This window comes from Epargyreus clarus, unplaced genomic scaffold (assembly GCF_041222505.1).
Source record: "Epargyreus clarus isolate Ecla_fem2 unplaced genomic scaffold, WU_Ecla_fem_2.2 ptg000007l, whole genome shotgun sequence".
NCBI classification, from domain to species: domain Eukaryota; kingdom Metazoa; phylum Arthropoda; class Insecta; order Lepidoptera; family Hesperiidae; genus Epargyreus; species Epargyreus clarus.
The window spans coordinates 20,781,045-20,801,267 of NW_027332215.1; the positions used below are offsets into that span (position 1 = coordinate 20,781,045).

The 20,223-nt window shown below is 35.6% G+C and overlaps 1 protein-coding gene across 1 annotated transcript; it reads right to left on the reverse strand.

The window, feature by feature from the left end:
• Positions 1 to 66: 66 nt before the first annotated feature.
• Positions 67 to 18,039, reverse strand: LOC140743645 (uncharacterized). The gene is given in 7 exon segments (XM_073075071.1): positions 67 to 326; positions 2,830 to 2,922; positions 4,583 to 4,657; positions 5,960 to 6,143; positions 10,626 to 10,742; positions 17,781 to 17,976; positions 17,978 to 18,039. Coding segments are annotated over 7 exon segments (825 nt in total). The 3' UTR covers positions 67 to 228.
• Between the last annotated feature and the right edge of the window lie 2,184 nt (positions 18,040 to 20,223).

Here is a 20,223-nt window from a genome sequence, read left to right on the forward strand (position 1 = left end):
CATATAAGATTGCTATTTCCTTTCTATTGACGTATTTATAATTGGAAGGTAAATAAATATACAATGTATATTTAAAATTATTTATTAAAAATTACTTAGACATATAATTTACAAATAGTAGGTATAAAATCGTCTCTAATTCACCGGTTGTATCCGGAAATGGCAGTATCACTGGGGGTTGAAGGAGGGGGAGGAGGGTGAAGAGGGGTGAATAGGGTTACTGAGAAACTAGTTGGCGCTTCCTCGCCTGAATGTCCTGCCGGTCCTGGCGGGGGCCGCGTCGTTCTGTTCCTCGGGCTCTGGCTCCTGCACTGACCGTTGTGCTGCTGGGAACATAACATCATATTTTTATAATATAATAATAGCATACGCGCGCGCATTCCTCTTGATGGTAAGTGGCTACTGCCGCCCATGTAATCAACTTCAGATCTAATTACCCAGGGGGCTACCCGACCTCGAGTAGGTACCTGAGGTCAGACATAGATGCGTTGCTACCCCGGAGAACCAAGTTGAAACCTCTCAGATAAGTATGACTTCACCAAACCCCTCAAACCGAAGATAGCAGACAAGACACAGCTGTTACATTATGTAGAAATAGTTGAGGCGGTGATGCCTCCGGAGCCAAATTGCAAAGGGCTCTACCACCTTCGAAAATTAAGGGGAGAAATGTAATCGCTCGTTAAATACACTGTCTCGTACACGTCATTTCGCAAAAAGGGGATGGCTAGATTGGCGAGAGTCTAATTTGTTGATTTAGTTTTATTATCTTGGTTTATTTTGGATACGATTGTAAGAACGCGATGAATATTGCTTTAAAAAATGTCCTTTTCAATATGCTATATGCTCTGGTTTTCTAATGAAAATATTGCAGTCTAAGACCTCATTTCGTGATCCATCAATGTACTGTTTCTGGCCATATTATGTACTCTTAATATAGTTTTAATAGTGTCAATAAATATTTAATACCATTGTTACTTTTTGTTGTCTGATATTGAGTTTATTATGTTCATTCCTTTTAAGTTATCTCGCTTTTGCTTGAAGGAGTGCCTTTAAATACCTATTTCCTAGTAACGTTTTCTCTACCATAACAGCATTCAGTAGCCTTGAATTAGTGTAAATGCAAGTGTCCCGTTGCTCATAAGTGTAGTTCAAGTTATCCATTACGCCGCATTTTCCTTCAATGCACATAAATTAATCAGTGTGCGGTATCTAGTTCAATATTTGTATTTAATTAACCAGGATTCAGGCCAGTTTTCTAATAAATATAACTGGTAACGCAAGATATATAAGTAAAAATAATACTCAGTCGACGAATCGAGTAATGCAGAATAATTAAAAGCTCGTTCTGAGGTTCACGCCCGTGTTTATAAATATTTGAACACATAACTAGCAATAACTGCATAATAGTCAAATAGCAATTTTTTCTACGTATGTTTCAACTGTTCCGTGTATTATGCAGTTTTATTGATGAATGGACACTTTTTGTATAAACTTTATCTTTATATATTACTGAAATATTAGCCAATGTCGGTATAGTATGAAACAGCAAAATGCATGCAATGTTATGGTTGCAATGCATCTACGTCTCTTAAGAGTATGTAGAGCCTAGAGAATAGTTAGCAAAATCGCACATTACAGAGATTCTATATAACATAAGTGGCAATAAACGTGACAGGGGCCTTACGAGAGAACGGGTATATAAATTGGAAATATCATAGGAAGAAATGATGAAATGTTTACCAACACAAGAATAAAAAATCACGTTGTTGTAATTATAGTTACAGGGAAAATGAGTGCCGAATTTTTGGCTAAAAATAACAATCCGGAACTGAAAAGGAAACCTTTAGAACTCCGAAACTTATCCACCCCTACAGGTTAACACCGTATAAACATCCCTTAAACTTTGCCAACCGAAGGTAGGTACTCTTTAGCTCGAAATATAGCAACAAAAACATCTATAGCTACTATAAGTCTGACGTAATTAACCCCATTTCTATTATGGTACTACATATTGCATGTGCATACAATTGTTATAATTTATTGCACTTAGGAAATACGAGTGCCGCTGACTGCGAAACGTTAAATGACTCGAAATATATGAATTTTGTGCTTCGATTTATAAAAAAAAATGCAATGATATTCACAAAGGGTTTTGTTTGTAAAAAAATAAAGTGCTCAAGTGTACCTTTAGCCAGAGCTGGTTTTGTTGAGACTGGTAGCACTCAACATTGTGAAAGGTACTTATTACAAGAATTCGTATTGGAGGTCGCACTGTTCTGCTTTTGCGTCACTATGACTTGCGTATACTGCAATTTACAATGTCTATTGTCTTTGGTAACGCCTTCGACGATATGTGGCCCAACAGGAAAAGATTTAGATAGTGGGTGTACACGCCTTAACTACCCATATCGTGTTTTGTATGCACTAACCATAACGACACGCTACATGGAACACGTGTACCTAATAGATCATAGTTGATAATTAAAATAATCAAATAATGCTAGCTGTTTACCAATACAAATTGATATCATTCTTCACGCTAGAATATATTGTTGTCTAAATTTGAGCATGTTAGTTGTGTACGAAAATTTGTTAATTATTGTGTGTTAAACTTTAATTTATTTTTCTCTGTAATTTTTCGTTTAGAGACTGTTAGGAAGAAGAGACTGTTAGAAGATCTAACGTGAAGAGTGTACCATTAATTAACAACTTCTAGGGCCTGTGATTCATTTCGGCCAAAGTAAACGTCATACCCATTTGCTATGCAATTAGAAATTACACTAGTAAAATAAAAGCTATTATTATTTCTAATTGGGCAGAGGTACTTACGTTTGCCGCCGAACCTTCCTCTGCTGGGTTTGGCTGTAGCAGGCGCTTCCTCCGCGTTAGTTTCACGGGTAGCTGTGTTGAATCGCTTCTTGCCTGGACAAACAAATATAATTTTTGTAAGTAATACAACATGTTTTTGTTTATCAGAAGTCAATAGATATATGACCCATGCATTCATGGATATCCGGTATCATCTTGAACCGAACTAATTAAACAACTGTATCTACGACGACAAACACCATTAATATCATTTTACTACATTTTATTAAATAAAAGTCCGAGGATATAGGTACTATTCCTGATGTTAAGTGATCTGTGTCATTCACGTACATCTATCTTCGTGATAAACTAAACTAAGGACACGTGACTACCATTGACGATAATACATAATAATATAGCGTTGGTGTCGTGAAAGTTGAACCACAAATTGTTCTTTCACCAACAAAAATTAAATATTGCGCTAAAGGTTTCAGTACCCTTAGTAAGTTTTTAAGTTTTTACAAAAATGACTGTTTTGGTATTTGTTTACGCATTTGCCCATACATATCTAATCAGCGCTCCTAGCGGATTGTATCAGAACTGATCTCTGCCCTGTACGCTCATATTTTTGGACGTATTTGTCAGTGAAATAAGATGACGAGACTTTAAAAAGAAGACTTTAAAAAGAAGAAGCAGTAAGTTATTTCAACGACGCTACTTGAATGTCACAAATATCTAAAGCTACCAGCTATTAAAAATATTACTTGTAGACGAGCCGGGCATTCACAATAAAAGTAATGATTGAGCATAACTCATAAATATTTCTACAAATTATAAGGAACGTATTTCATGTGGACCGATGGGTAAAGATACTTTAGGCCGTGTTGTAACACAATTTCAACTGCTTTGCAGGAAATAAATTGATACGAATAATATATGTAGGGCAGTATAGACTAGGTAGTATCAGGCTAAAATGAATGGCTACCCTATGCGCTACGGTATTGGCAAAATATGGTTGTCAGTTGGTGACATCATCTGCGTTTCTGCGTAATAGTTGGTTTTAAGTTTTGTGCAACGAAACAGTTACCAAAAACTTCCGAATATAGCATGTTGATCGGTCAGTGCTGTCAATATTAATAAAACGTTTTAAATGTTGCTTAAACGTAAAAACATATAAATTTGGTTTGCAAATCAATTTTACAGGCTGAGGAAAAAAACAGGTATTTTGAAATCCACATTCTGTTCAACTCATAGTATGTAGACACGTATAGATTTTATCGCAATCGTAGAAAAGCGTCATCCAAGGGTGTATTCATAGTATGTTGGAAAATGCAACTAAAATCATTTACACAACGCCAATCGCCTTAGGCCGTTCACATCAAGGCTAACACGAAACTGCCGTCTCACCGCAGCTGACACGGCATCGACACTTGCCAATTGTTGCATAACCACACCCCGAACACGCTATCGCTAAACGGTGAAGCAAATAACTGCTACATCACTACGAAAGTATGCGAATCGAAATATTACACGACTAGTTTGAATAACCATCGGATGACCTACCAATATTACGTTAAAAAGAATTTGTAAATAGTCAATGGATAGAATATATGTTTATTTATTTATTTTAATAATTTTAGTTTCTATCTTTGATTTTCCACCCGGATTTTTCCATCTTATTCTCAACACTACTCTTGACCATGACTTAAAATGACTAATACCTTAAAGTATTATGTAAAAATCTTAAAATTACATGCATTTTATAATGACTTACTGTAGCTGGCTTTGGCTGGGGCCTCTGCTAGAGACTCTTGGGGTTGAGACGCGGCCGAGCCCCCGTGAAGCTTAGCTGAAAGTAGAGCACGAAGCATGAAACATTTGAAGTAAGAATTACGTTACAAAATTTTATAATTATTTTAAGCGGTAATGAAATCTAAAAATGTATTGAAACATATTTATATTCTAAAAAACAGATTATAAATAAGAAATAAAAAGTGTAACCCAAAATATAAATATACATTCTATTCGCCAAATTAAAACATACTTAGGTTGTTTTAATTAACATTGATGGTAGTTCATTCTTTACTAACTACTGTGTCTACTAAGCAATCTGGTTCTTATTATTTTGGATAGATTTGATCATTCTACTTTCATGGCCCTTTACATGATAAAATCCTATATTTTCCTTTTAATAGTAAATCGGTTGCATTATTCACTGTGTTGCGTTATACTCTGTTGCTAGGGCTGTACCACGCGCAATAAATGGGCGCGCCCTATAAAACATAAGCTTAAAGCTACTTCAAACTTATGCATAACTTCTACGAGATATAATCCCACGCGTGTATTTGTTGTTTTTGCTTTGCATAAAGATATATCACGAAACCTCTAAAAGTTTTAATTAGTACCCTTTTTATGTATTTGTAAAAATAGGTGAGCCTGAACTTAGGGCGCGTGAACTTAATTTCTGTACCATTTGGATTCGTACGGATGTAAATTTAAATCTCTGTGAAGAATACGAATCATAGATGTTCTAGGCACACCTAAGGCTTTGGACCGCTTTCGAGTAGTATCCAGGATTATCACGAATAGACGCTCTTTCACGCTTGATGATTTCGGGATCTTTTGTTGTTCTAGATCGGCCGGATGGTGGCTGATTCATTATTTAACCTGTCTCCTCGAATTTCTATAGCCTTTTCTTAATCAATTGAATCGACGTTTGGATTTGGTCTCGAGAGGGAACCTAAATGAAAAAATCCCACTCCGATGTATGTATAAATTTTAATTTAACCCTTTTCTGTATATAATTGTCTCTCCTAGTTAAGCGGGCCTAATAATACACCACCACGATTCAAGGTAGGAGATACGGACGAGAGGCCACCACTTGTTGGATATTTAAGCCACTTAAAAGCCTGCGCTAGTTTAATGGCTATGATAACAGCCTGGACCAGTGGTTAGACATGCTCTCCGCAGCATGGAAGCATACTATAAATGGTCAAACAGTCCTACCAACGAAACCTAATCGTGCCTGACATTGCTTGAAAAGGTTTATTTTTATCTAAGTTCATATAGCGCGCGCTTTGCTTACTTTACTTACACTTTACATTATATAAAAAAGTAAAACGTTTGTTATTTTTTATGTATTGTCAACTACCTTCAGCAGCCTGAGCCCGTCGCCTCTTCAGCGCTTCTAGGAGATCAGTGTTACTGCGGAAAGGCCTCACGCCTCCCGCTACCAGCTTCTTGCCCTCGGTAGATGACACCGGAGCTTCTGTGGAAGGTTCTTGCGCTTCACCCTCTGACGGATATTCCGCATCGTCCTCATATTCAGCCTCCTCCTAGAAAACGAAACCTCAAATTGTAACATTCTTTGACTAATTCATTGACCATAATATTGAATGAAATCCACAGCATAACGACATTTGCAATATAATATGAGACGCAATGTTTCAATACATAGAGTACTATACCAAAATAATAAGTTTATTTTTCACTATGAGCCACCCAAAATACAATCACTACAATTATAAAACTGGTTATTTTCAATAGCAGCTTCAATAACACCTGAATCGACTATCGCAAGAAGGCTACGGGCACGTACATTCCAGTGCCGGTCGCGAGCGATATTTTGATCAAACCAGTTCAGCGAACACGAATGCATTATCTGGAGCCGGTACCGACGTACGTAGAAATGCCACCGAGGAAAGGGAGTTGCCGTAGAGGTCACCCGCGAAGGTGACTAGTCCATCGGCCACCAGTCCCACTCGCCTTGAACCAGATGGAATCAAGAGAAACCGCATACGATGTTCGCGATTTTGGATATCATCCTTCAATTAACCATTAAGCATATTATTTTTTACGTTTACAACCTTCGTATTGTGCTCTTTACATTTTACCGAGACCGATATCTGATTTTCCTTGTAATTGATTTTGATGGTATAAAAAATGCCTTTCAAATAACTTCTACGGCTTAATGCGATGACCTCAGGTGAGATTTTCCTCTCCGAGACGATGGTTATAAGCTCGTAATGTGGCAAGGATTAATAATCGGTACGTTTTTTTTAAAACTGTCCTGCTCATAGAAGAGAAAAGCAAGGTTTTCTGTTCCATGGTCCTGCTACAAGATAAGAATATATGTATATGATTTCCTGTGACATAATAAACAGGATGCAAATGTGTCTTGTTCTGTCAGACATTGCTTACGAGTTTCACGTCCCTTGTACATGTTAAATACTTGCTAATAATTGTATCAAGTAGGATAATAACGATTAATTCAATAATTTGGCTATAAAATCGGAGTATTTTTTTCCTGAATTAAATCCAATTATAACCTAAAAATTTGTGTAGAGACTTTCCAAAATTTAATTTTGTGTTAATTGGCCACTAAAGAGTTTATGTGTTCATCCGCTTCTGAAGGTAATTTAACAAGCTATCATTTAGTTATTGCGTTAATTCTAAGTTCATGTCCCACAGGTCGCGTTGCAGGTGGTTGAACTCTTTGTATATCGGTAAAGGCAGCTCCACGATTACATGTATTAAGATTTTCCTTATTACTAACAGTGGTTTAAACGGCTGTGTTCTACTTAGAAGGGTGTGGTAAGATAGAGATACAAGATTCTTGTACATTTTCGAGTAACAGACATACATGGGCGGCTACGATCGCTTACTATCAGGTGCAATTCTTCCATAACAAAAATGGAATACGCACTTGTTATACATATGTTATAAACATACAAGAATCCTGTAAGTCAAAAACAGATATTCTACTGTCCCTGTGAACTAACTCTTAATATCCTATATTAGTATATCTATTTTACCACACCCTTCTAAGTAGAACACACCCGTTTAAACCACTATAATAATAACACACACAGTAATAAGGTAGAAATCTTAATATATGTAAATATTATATTGCAATACCCTAGCAGGGTGCATGCTTGTACTATAATTCATTTGTAAGACCTATGAAAATAAGCATGAGCAATAAAGAATTTGAATTTGAATATTATTATAGTATACTTATGATTATATTTTTATATTTATAAAATTACAAAATTTATGTAAGAACCAAATATAAATAAATATAAAACTCACATGATAACACAACAGACAATCGTAATTGCAGTCATATTACAACTTCATTATTAAGTATCTGTCAAGTTAGCCCACATGGTTCATTAGAGACTTTAAACCAGGCTCAGATTTTTTCACATATTAATAGTAGCAAATGCACAAGCAGCCCAGCTGTTGTTTAATTATTTGCCACTCATGTTCTACTAAGTAACTCAAAATAGAATAGGTCTGTAGTCTGGTCTAGACTTAAATTTACTCGTATCTAGGATACACGAAGAATGACGCACCTTTGAGGACTAAACTACTGAGATGCTACTTATAAGTATTTATAATACTTACCATTCAAATAAAAAACACAATTATGATTGCTATAAAAGAAAATAGGTACACCGACAGCATCTACATATATAATGATATAGTTTTGCTGTTTCAGAGGTAATGAAGGTAAGTTGAGGTATTCGTTTCGGGTATTAATGTCTTCCTTCGCAAAGGAAAGTATGAAAATGTACTTGTATACCCATTCGGTCAATAAACTCACGTACAACTCGCATTTCGTTGCACAAATATAACAGTAAGTAAAAGTTGTTTCATATTTCCAAATAGTTACAAAAATAGATATAAAAAGCTGGAAGTTTTCACAAATTGTTACGAAATATTACCTCGGAAGCATGACGAGATATATTTATCATAGTTATTTATTGCTAAATATTTGTTTCACTGTTAGGCTTCTTCAATTCCAGCGAATACGGCCTAACAGCCCGAAAACAAGCATTCTAACTAATAATGAAGACGAAACTTATGAAATTCCCTGCAGTAACGCTAAGTAAGAAATATTGTGACGGGAGCATTGTGAATCGTTATAGCAAAGAAAATCAAACGGATTTAAAAAAGAGAATTTCAATTCGGTGCATATTTTTTGTGTAACAGTAATTAAATTATTTGCCATTTAAATATTACGTTAGCAAGAAAAATCTGTTATTCAATCATTACATTATATTTCGCTTTTGTTGCCAATAAAGATACTACGATCGATATTTGATTAGCAAATACTTAATCTAAATGCTGACATAACACAAAATGTTTAAGAGTTGAACGAATTATGTCTATAATAGAATATATTCAGCGTTTATGACCTGTTTACCTTAATTAGTCACACCGGAGTCACACGTCGTAAGCATGGTGTGACGTAAACGGGTGCTAGGCCTAATGATGTGACTTTTTATCATAAAGGTCAAAATATTAGGATGGTCACTTGAATATGGCGGTAACGCGAGCGGATTGGACGGCTGTACCTTATGCTTTCTATTTTTAATCGTTTACTATTGCCAGAGGCTCTTCGTTGTCGCGATGTTAATTTTAATCATCGATTAGGAAGGTTCACTCTACTAGTTTCATGGTACCAGTTAAGAGAAAATAATTTAAGTATGGAGGAAGATATAATTGTTTGTTATTTTCCTTATACATACAATGTAGAGAATGACTGAAGGTTCTCTACATCCTGTATGACAACATCTATCAGATACGCTTGGTACTTCTTGTGAAGTGAAAGGGAGGATATGTCTCATATCTTAGGACTTTGGGTTTTTGCCGTATTTTCTTGTTATTATGGAAATGTTAAGATATTACAGCCTACAGATGAACGATAAACAATTGATGCGTATAGGTGTCTGTAAATGTTACTTGTATGATTTTAAGCGTTAATTCTTTGCAATATACGCCTATTGACGTATCTTACTGGTTCTAATAGTGCGGGAATTAACAATACATTACAACACATTCTTAGTATCTACGTTGCTGACACAGATTTTAACTTGACATACGTCATAATAATGTGTACTTAACTGAGTAAAATAATTATATCATCTTATATGACCGGTTGCAGAGGGTAGGATTATGATAGATTTCAGTAAAATATTCTTTAAATCACTTTTATAAAATCATTGATGAGTCTACTATGTGGTAAATATCAATACGTCTACGTTAATTAAGCAATCTTAATTAATCAGCGTAAAATGTTATCTGTAGTCTACCACACACGCCTAATTCATTTAGGAATTTTCTCCTTATTAGAAATATTATAAAAACGCAAGCATGTCACTTTTGTCACACAGTTGTTTGTGACATTTAAATTAGTATATGATCCCTTTGTTACACCCGTCATAGTAAATCAGATGGGTTCATTCATTAATTCAACTAATTAGTTCAACCGTTAAATTAGTTAGACTTTTTCCCACTAGTTCAACTGCTGTCTGATGAGCATGCCAGGGCATTCTGTCTGAACCTTGTCCAGACAACCAAGATACTAAGTACTAAACTATCAGTCTATCACTGCAAATCTACCCCCAAGCACAAAGTTTGCGGTTCATTATTAGGTTCAATGAACTCAAAAAAATATAGATGACATTTATAATATTAAAATACTTATAGATGTTCTCTTTTATGGCTATTATCAACAACAAAGTGTACAAATTAATAATTACGAAATAGGTATATTTATTATTTTTGCGCAATTAATGTGACAATGACTATAATGATTAGGTCATCATTGTGTATAAAAAATAAAGAACCGGATATATCGGAAATCTACTATACAAAGTGAGAAATGTGAATGATCATCACGTGAACTTTGAAATAAATAGATCAAATATCACATATTTGCATTGACTTGTAGCATATAGATGTATGAAAATTGGAATATTGCATAAAGTTAAGGTAATTTGTAAATGAAAACATTCATGCATTTTTACCTGTGGAGCTGCTGTGGTGGTGGTAGTGGCTTTTCCCTTGGCTAGGAGCCCTCTTTTGAGGAGACCCCTCGAGGGTGCCGGTCGGGCTTCACCATCGTCTTGCGCGCGAGCTGACGCCTGCCACGCCACGCACGCTAAGAGAACAATTCTGAAAATCACAACAACATATTTTTGGTTAATTGACAAAATTAAAATACTTAGGTGACTTTTTGCAACCTGCTATATAGGTACAAAAATAACACACAGAAAGGACATAAAAAATATATTTGAGTGCCCGAAAAAACATTTAATTACTCTCTTGTTATACATTTTTTTAAATTACAGTAAATATAAATAAAATTGAACTGAACAATTCAAGGGCTTTTTAACTCAGTACATGTTACATGTAAGCAGTCCGTATTTCTAGTAATTATTTGTCTGTACAAACCAATAGATAGACACGACTTTCTATCTTATTTGGATAAGACTGAATAAGAAGTAGCCTGATCATTATACAGCGGCTTATAAATAATGCCTATAAGGCTTTGTGTTATGATTACAGTGTAACTTAATTGAAATTAAAACAAGTGAATGTTTGTACATGGATTAAATCCCCACATTTGAGATTCAAAGGTAAGCTTAATTCATATTAATCCTTAATACTAAGTATAAACGAACAAAAAACCTGATGCAATAACTGCGCACGAATATTTTATATAACACTATCGAGCCTCCGCTTCAATGTACAAAATGTCAGGGATGTCTATTAAAAGTATGTAGTTATGTAGTCAGCAGTCGACACACGACTCGAGTCTTAAGCTATGCATTAATTGCCTAAAAGATAATGCATGCGAATCAAGTTTTTACCAAGCTTGTCCTTGTACCTTCGACCTTTATAAGTCAAGCCAATATTTTAACGGCACATAGAAGTAATCACAAAATAACTTATGTTAACGTCTTGCTAAATTTACCTACACACACGCTATTGCTCATAAATTACTGGCACATTATGACATACTAACAGGTATGTTGATATGCGAGACCTGTTAAAAAATTTAATCACATTAGATTCTATACCGAACGATCCTGACTTAAATATCCTGTTACTCGGTATTATTACATGATAAAAGGTCGTAAATCTTCATAAGGTCAAGAAGTACATTGGTCGATATTTCCATAATGAATGCAAATGAAAGGAGTGACGATTTAATTACATACATTTTTCTATATCCGCGTCTGCGGTGATATATGTTCTGCCTAGTTGTATTTAAATGTCAAATTATACTAATCATTGAAATGAGGCTGGGTGAATGTCGTGTAGAGGTGGGTCGGTACTCGGCGAGGCGCGTACGGGAGTCGAGTGCGTGAGAGCCTCAGTCTACGACGGCGGTCGTTAAAGGTCAACGCGTTGCTTTATAGATAGTTGAGTAACAGCTCCTCTCACAGGGCCGGGTCAGGTGGAGACTAGACGAGTTCCGCATCCGCTTCCGACCACAACCACGCAGCTTCCCTATCAAGCTGTTAAACTTTATGTAATTTTATTAGCGGCCAGCCGATTCACACGCCTTGCGCATCGACAATCTAACGATATGCGTAGTCACGATTTCAATATATAACCTACGGTTAACAGACATAAAAATCGTAAAGCGACACGCAAGATAATATATTTACCACGTGATATATTGCGGTCCCTGATAGATTTACTATCGACGGGTTAGTATGCAACTTTCGATGCGCATTGTGTATTGGAAATCACAAAGTTAGCTAGTCGAGTCACGTCGGAAAAAGTGTAACTTTCTATATTAGTACATACACAGCAAGGCACGCATGCGGGTGCTCCGAATGTGTAATTGCAACCTCAAATCACGGCAAGGTCAGTCGGGCAAAAACCAGAAGTAGTAAGAATTGGGCGACCTCGCAGAGCAATGCGGCAGCCGCCCGCCGCCTCTCCACACCACCTCGCCAACCGTGACGGTGTACGCACTTTTAACCAGAAATTCATTCATCCTGCCTTATTATAAACATACATAATTGACGACCTTTCCATGTATTGTTTTTGCCGCGCACAACAGTACCTTATGTATACATATTAACAACAGGTTCTTCTAATATGAAAATGCAAGTTATTCTAGACAAAGAAACGAGTTGTAACACGATTTGTTGATGGTTTTTCCTGCACTTAACAGCTATTTTTTATAATGTGCAACAAATTGAGTGAGCTCATATTAAGGGGATTTTATCGAATAAATTACAACATTCATGAGAAGTAGCGAATCTTCTCACAATTCAGTCGATGTGCAAGATGGATTGAGCAACGAATGAGTGTAATGGAAACAATGAAACATAATGAGGGCAGAGGTAAGAGAGAATCTCCTCGATCGCGATTCTTTTTTTCGCATTATGCAAGACGCGGTCTAGCCTTAAAGAAACTATGAATTACCAATATCAATACAAATTGCTCGTGGGTCCCTGTATCATATAGGCAAATGTCAATCCTCTTATTGCACAACGTTGTTTTATTACAAAATATCTGTATGTTTGCCGCAATACTAGCGTTAGGTAAGTGGTATTTTTGAGTGCATCTTCAACCAGTCGTGCCTGCAATTAAGTGTGCATGTTGTATCTGCGACACCTGCTTAAATAATCACTTAACATTCTGCACGCTACCTCCACAGCTTAATAACCTCAATAACCTAGGAACTTTTAGACTTACATTATCAATTTTGTGAACACTATCCAAACGCACAGCAAAATATGCAAAATAGAGTCAGAAATGCTTCAGGTCCGACCTCCAAAAAGAGGGATTTATAATTCAGTAACATACTTAAGAAAATACTTATGTATCTACATAATAGCCATCATACGAACACTGCTAGATGAAAAAGAGAAAGAAATACGGGACAAATACGCAGAAATACTTCACAACTCGTTTGTGGCATTTGATCTTCAGGTGTAGTGGCCAAAACTGCCGGAAGTTTTTATACAAATATCCGACGGCAAAAATGTTTACTGCCGTAAATACAGGTATGATTAGGTACGACTCTGAGAGGCTAGTCCTCGAAAACTAACAAGACGTGAATTGTAACAGAATTTTAATACATAATCTTTATTAATTGAGGCCAACAACTGGAAGTGATTGCATTTATTACGACCAGGCTCAGCAAGTACCGACTTTATAAAATGCATATAATAGCGTAGTTTTATTCCGAGTACTGTTTTTGTCACTTACATTTTTGAGATTAGGGTTTTTTTTATAAGATTAGATGATAACGACGTTTTATTTAAAAGCGTAAATCCGTATTGGTGGTAACACCTATTCAGATGAAACATCATTTTTTACAATATTATCAAGTGTGTTTATTCTAGCTATTTCTAGGTACTTGTGAAAAAATCGAAAAGAGTCCATATTATCCTAATAATTTACTATAAAATATTTTAAAGAGGAAAACTTTGTTTGTTTGTTTGTTTGATTGTAATGAATAGGCTCAAAAACTACTGGAGCGATTTTAAAAATTCTCACCATCCGAAAGCTACATTATCCACGAGTAACATAGGCTATATTTTATATGAAATATATTTGATAAATAGATTTTGAGACGGTACAAAGTTTGCCGGGTCAACTAGTTTACTATAAAGAGTTTCCAAATATTTCTAAACCTAGACTCTATTTGTTAATTAGTATTTGCATTCATAGCGTTTCAACACATCTTTAGGAATTTAATGTATAAAATTCCCAGCGTCTGTCATAGTTAATATCGCCAACGGTTCGTCTTTCTTGTCTCAAGATGTGAACGGGAAACCACAAAAACATAATACCACTGATGATATTCAGCACGAAATAGTTTTATCTTATTTAAATATCTCTGTATCTAGTCAACTCACTTTCCGTTTCTCTCAAATAAGAATACAATAAATGAAGATCATATCATCATCCTAGATAATTTGGAAACTTTACTTTCGAAGATATTTAAAGTTTACGTAATGACCACTACTTTATGAGAATGGCCATAGTTAAACTAAACGTAAACGTAAAATGTTAAAGTTTAGGTTTAGGAATTTATAAGAGGTAGACATTTTATTATAAGTACGTGATTTTATTTAATTTTATGTGAGAAAATGCTGATAATAGCATTTAGACAATTTATCGGTGCATATTAAATTACTGTAACTTTGGTGGAACAAATGAGAACCTCAATCAAGTAAACCAGCATGCTTCCAATATTTCTAAATTGAAATAATGAAATAAATAAAGGGGAATTTAATTGAAGTGGATAAGTACAACCCAATAAGATCCTCCGCCTCTATATGTCGCCATTGACACTAATGGATGTTTGATGGGTTGACCTGCCGGTGAAAAATGACACATGCCTTGTACAAGGATACAACCCACACCCACACAAATGTACGCAGGTAGTAGTTGCAGTCTACCACCGGTTAGCAGTTATCATACAAAAATTATACAGAATATATTAGAAGCAAGCATGGAATTCAAATTTGCAGATTCCAATGGTTTTTGGGGGTCCACAACAACGTGGAACGTCGTGGATCTCAGCAGTTCATGCTGAGAGTGACTAACTCTACCAAAAGTCGAGTACGCCATATTTCTGAAATTCTCTTGATTATTTTTATTCCTTTTCTTCATAATTATTACATTTTGTATTTTTGCACTACTCTTGATTATTTTAAATTCGTTTGATTTAATTATCTTCTGTAATTGATATTTAGGATATATACCGCATAAAAATATAATTAAAAAATTTAAACTTTACTTAAAGAGTGGTCATTTTTTATAGAATACAGAATCCCTAATAGATAAGTTATAATTGATTGAACGTCCAACTGTTACTCACGTGTTGCTATCATCCTACATAACATTGGGTTGCTCAATCGTAGGTCGGGGGCTAGCTTTCAACATGGGACCACTCAGACAAGGAACCGGTTACAGTTTCGCTCAATTAATTTGAAAATTAATTGGTTTGGAACACTAGGTCAGCCCGTGCTCCTCATAATTAGGTTTCTAAGCCATGAATTATGAAAGGAACACGAAACATTTATTAGCTCTACTAAGTTATAAATCTACACATAAATTTGATAACTACACGTGACCCTGAAATTTGGTTTTGGTTATTTTATTCTTATTTATAATAAAACAAATGTGTATTAAGAAACCGTACAAAACTATTCTCTATATTACAACATAACTAAGATTACTGAAATATACAGAAGATAAGGGCCATCTCAGTACGTTATTCAAGCTGCACATGTAACAAAAGTTAGTTCAACAGAGCTTTCGTGCGATAATTTTATTCTTATATCATGCAATTCATCTTAACTGCGAGATCTCCGTCGCAAACTGATTAGGGAGTGCGGACGGAACAATACGCGACTTGTGTAACCTCGCATAACATGGCGACAAACACGTTGCGTAAAACTCTGAGAACAATGTTTCGTTATGTTTCCGATGCACGCTTATCTGTGCTTACATATGAAAATACTGACGTGAAAACGTCTAATCGCCCGTTATGTACCTTAATATCCATTCGAACTTTGTGCCACACAAATTGGGTCGGTAGTTTCTGAGAAAATCGCGGACTTACAAGTTCATATACATACAAACGTAGCGGTCGAATACAGAACCTCCTTTTTGAAGTCGGTTAAAAATACCGTCAGATTTGAATCGCAAATAACTAACTAACTAACGAGACTAATGTTAACAACGTTTGACCCCACAACGGGTAGAGTTTGCGAGAGTTCATCGTCCATTCATTATTTTCTTTAATACAAACATAATCAAAAGTGAGGATTAATTTACATTAAAATCAAGAACAATTGATTACATTTCAAAATGTAATATTCAAAAAGTAAAAGTAATATTAAAATGTAATATTGAAAAGAAATGTTTTATTAGCAAGCAATTTATATGCAATTTATCGTTATTTACAAAGTGACAGATAAATTAACTGTTTGACTATACATAAAACAATAAGTTGTGAAAGATCTAGGATTATATCAATAAAAGCTTTTATATCCGTTTATGTAGGCACATATAACCACTTAGATATAACTACCTGTAAAGTAGAAACATTATCCATACATACTGTATTATATAAGAACCAGCTATTGGCTCCGTGTAACCTATGCCCTTTAATGTAATACCTACCATATACTTAAAATTCTTAAAAGATCAATAAAGTATTCTATTAAAATATTTATATTTATTGGTATACGAGCCATTATCTTCAAAAAGTATCTAAAGTATCTTCTAAAGTGTCAACATTATGCACCTTAGTGCATACTTTATAACCTACCTACTTATAATTAATCATAAATAATTGCAAGTTCGCTTACTATATCACGATTTATGCACACTATATTTATAGGTATGAAACTCCCAAAACCAGAAAACATATATATTTTTGGAATTTTCAATATGGACACTAGAAAATTATTATTTACAGGGTTTCTACAACAACGAAGATAGCGAGTAAAGCTTTTCTCTACATTGTAAGCTCTTATATGTAATACACTAACATATAATTTAATTGCATTAAATTAATATATTTTGTGTATATTTCTTTTTTATATTACTGCAATAAAGATTAATAGATGTTATATTTACTACTACGTTTAACGTTGTAAAAATAAGCTTTTGTAAGCTTAAATTTGGTTCCGTTTAATCGACGGCCCTTGTATGACGTAACCAAAAAATGAGTCGCAGGTAATCGCGCATAGACACAATACCTTGCACTCCAAGACCTCTTAGAATGACATTACCATTAGAAAGGCAAAACACTTAAACAAAAACTTGAACGTCGATGCATTGAACATTCCGTTTACGAGAGGTAACTGTTTAAATGTTATTTGGGCGCTGACAAGAACGGTGCCTACTGAAAAGTTTATGAAAATAGTTATATTTATTCACTTTCCAATTAAATCATGTCGCTGTGCGGGTCACAAAAACTACTTATGAACATGTTATTAACGTAAGTACAACATAAATGCTACGTCTATCAGATAATACGCCAGTAACTGGTACCCGTCAGATGGTAGTCGGGTACTTTAAAATATAATCGCAATTGCATTCGCACAGCCGGAACGGGATCCCCGCATCCAAAATTCCCTCATCGAAAAAATGTTGTTACGTGGACTTTAAGTAAATAATATTCGTTTACTCACAGGGGTAGAATCCTCATGTTTGTGTTGTGTCGAGCGTTGAGCCGGCGGTGTCGTAAGTGGCACTAGTAGGTCCTTTCTCCGCGGAGCGGCTGCGTGCAGGTCCACAACGTACGGAGGCCACGCTTGATCTGCCGTTCCAACATCGACACCTTCGGTACACTCCGACTTTCGGCGTCGCTGCTGTGGCGCGCCGCCCCGACACCACTATAGCCTGATTTATATTCGAAGTGGCGCGCGCGCCGCGACACATGCCGATCATTGCTCGCATAGCGATGCTTGGTCATTTGTTACCACCTAAATAGAGTAAATCCTGGTGTGACGTACGGTTACCACCGTGACTTGACTTTACAATAGGTTTTTTTCAAGAAAATTGTAACGGTATTCATTTAGAGCTCAAGTAGATTAGTTAAGACAATCCGATAAGCTTTCTATTTAAAAAACGATAATCTCTTGGAAATACAGTCGGTATTAGGAATAATACTTATGTACATAATTAAGTTATCGCCATTCGTAGTCATATGCAAATTTTGTAATAAATATTGAAATGACAAAGGTGACCTTTACGCGATGTAAAGGTTCGTTTTTGTTCGATATTCTTAACTGCAACCTCTGAAGTAAATAACAAGTAAATAGGGAACGTCGTATGCAGCATTGCGTATTTACTTGCTATTTACTATAGTATTATGTATACAGATTTGCAAATCATGATATCGAGAATAACAAAATTTTCGCAAACCGTCAATCAACCAACTTGTTGTCTAGCAGTAAGAAAATACCTGAGTGTTAGACAGAGTCCACTTCAGTGGATTAGAGTTCCGTGTCTAAAGTGGAGATGTAACTATTTCTGCAACTTACAATACAAGAGACATACAAGTCGGCAACTTTCATTAAGGTCAGAGGTGAAGATAACTCCGGTATCCGTGCGGTAACGTCTAGTCTAGACGGACGAGGTCATATAACGCTATGCTAATGGGATACCAGTGATACGATATGTCCTGGGTAATAATTTCTGTTTTCTTTATCTAATAATTGTATATACCTAGATATATAAGTATGTTTAATAAACATTAAATGGCAAGTTTAAAAGTCATCACATAACTTAGTCAAGTGGCATGGTAGGTGTTCAGTATTTAGAACTGGTCGAAATACTGATTATAAATAAAAGGAGTAAATTCAAATTTAAAGGTTGACGTTTCTGTCATAACACACATTGTACAGACAGTCGGTATTCAGATTTCGTCACGGGACGTATAATATAATTTATATTTATTACGGGGGTCCTGGGGACCTATTTGGACGTCGCGAGTGTGTGTGCATCACGGTCGATCGGTCGCCGAAGGGAGCACCGCACAGTTCTACGGTATTTATACATATATTCACCTACATTATTGTTTCTAGCGCACAAGGGTTCCAAATTATATCTCGGATTAGAAACCAGCGACCTAAAACTCTACATTTTGGTCACTTCGAGTCGGGATTCGGGTTTCCGTGCTCGCAAGTATATTCTTGTGTGTTGGTGAACAGTAGTGTAGACATCGGCACACGTCCACGTCGTTTGTAAATACTTTGCCGGATTATAAGTATTTACAGCGGCTGGACAACATCAAAAAACGGGTGTACTCTACAATTATTACGTAGGGATACACGTATTATTTTCGGTTACTATTTTATTTATGTACATCGGGTACTACAAGAAACGTCAACGGTTTTAGGCGTTTTTTCGGACTATTATTAGTGTTTCGGTCGGGTTTGTATTGAGCATTCTCCTGTTTCGGGTTGTGTCGGTTGAAGGTGGTAGAACTCTACGTGGTTCGACTCCGGCAGCACCACCGCCACATCTATTTCTGCCATTACAGCAGTGCTTGGAGCTGCTGTATTTTGGTTTGAAAAAGGTGTGGTAAGGGAGATATACTTAATCGAGGCGTTCCAACTTAGTCCTCAAGAGTAACAGCGCACGTGTGGTCATTTACACCAGGTGGAGGTGGACTGCATGGTCGTTGTCTACTCTATTATTTCGGTCGGTTTTATTTCGGTTTGGATTTTATTATTGCGGATTATAATTTATATTCGGTAATATTTTGTGCTTTCATATTTGTCAAGTCGGTTGACATATAATTTTGTGACAGCGTTCTATCGGTTTAAATTTAATTTTATTTTTTCTTATTTCATTTTTTTGAAATGGCTCCTAAATCTAAACAAAGGTTGAATAAATTAAAATACGATTTAGCAATCCATAATTTGGATTCTATTTACGATCTTTCTCAGCGGGAACCTAAATCTGAAATAGATAAAAATAATTTTAAAATACGGTATCATGATTTGGATCGTAATTATGAAGAATTTACGTCGATGTTTTTGGAGCTGCAATCGGAATTGGACGAAGGCTCTGATGTGGATTATTCGGACGATTTTAAAAAATATAATGGAATATATTATGATATCA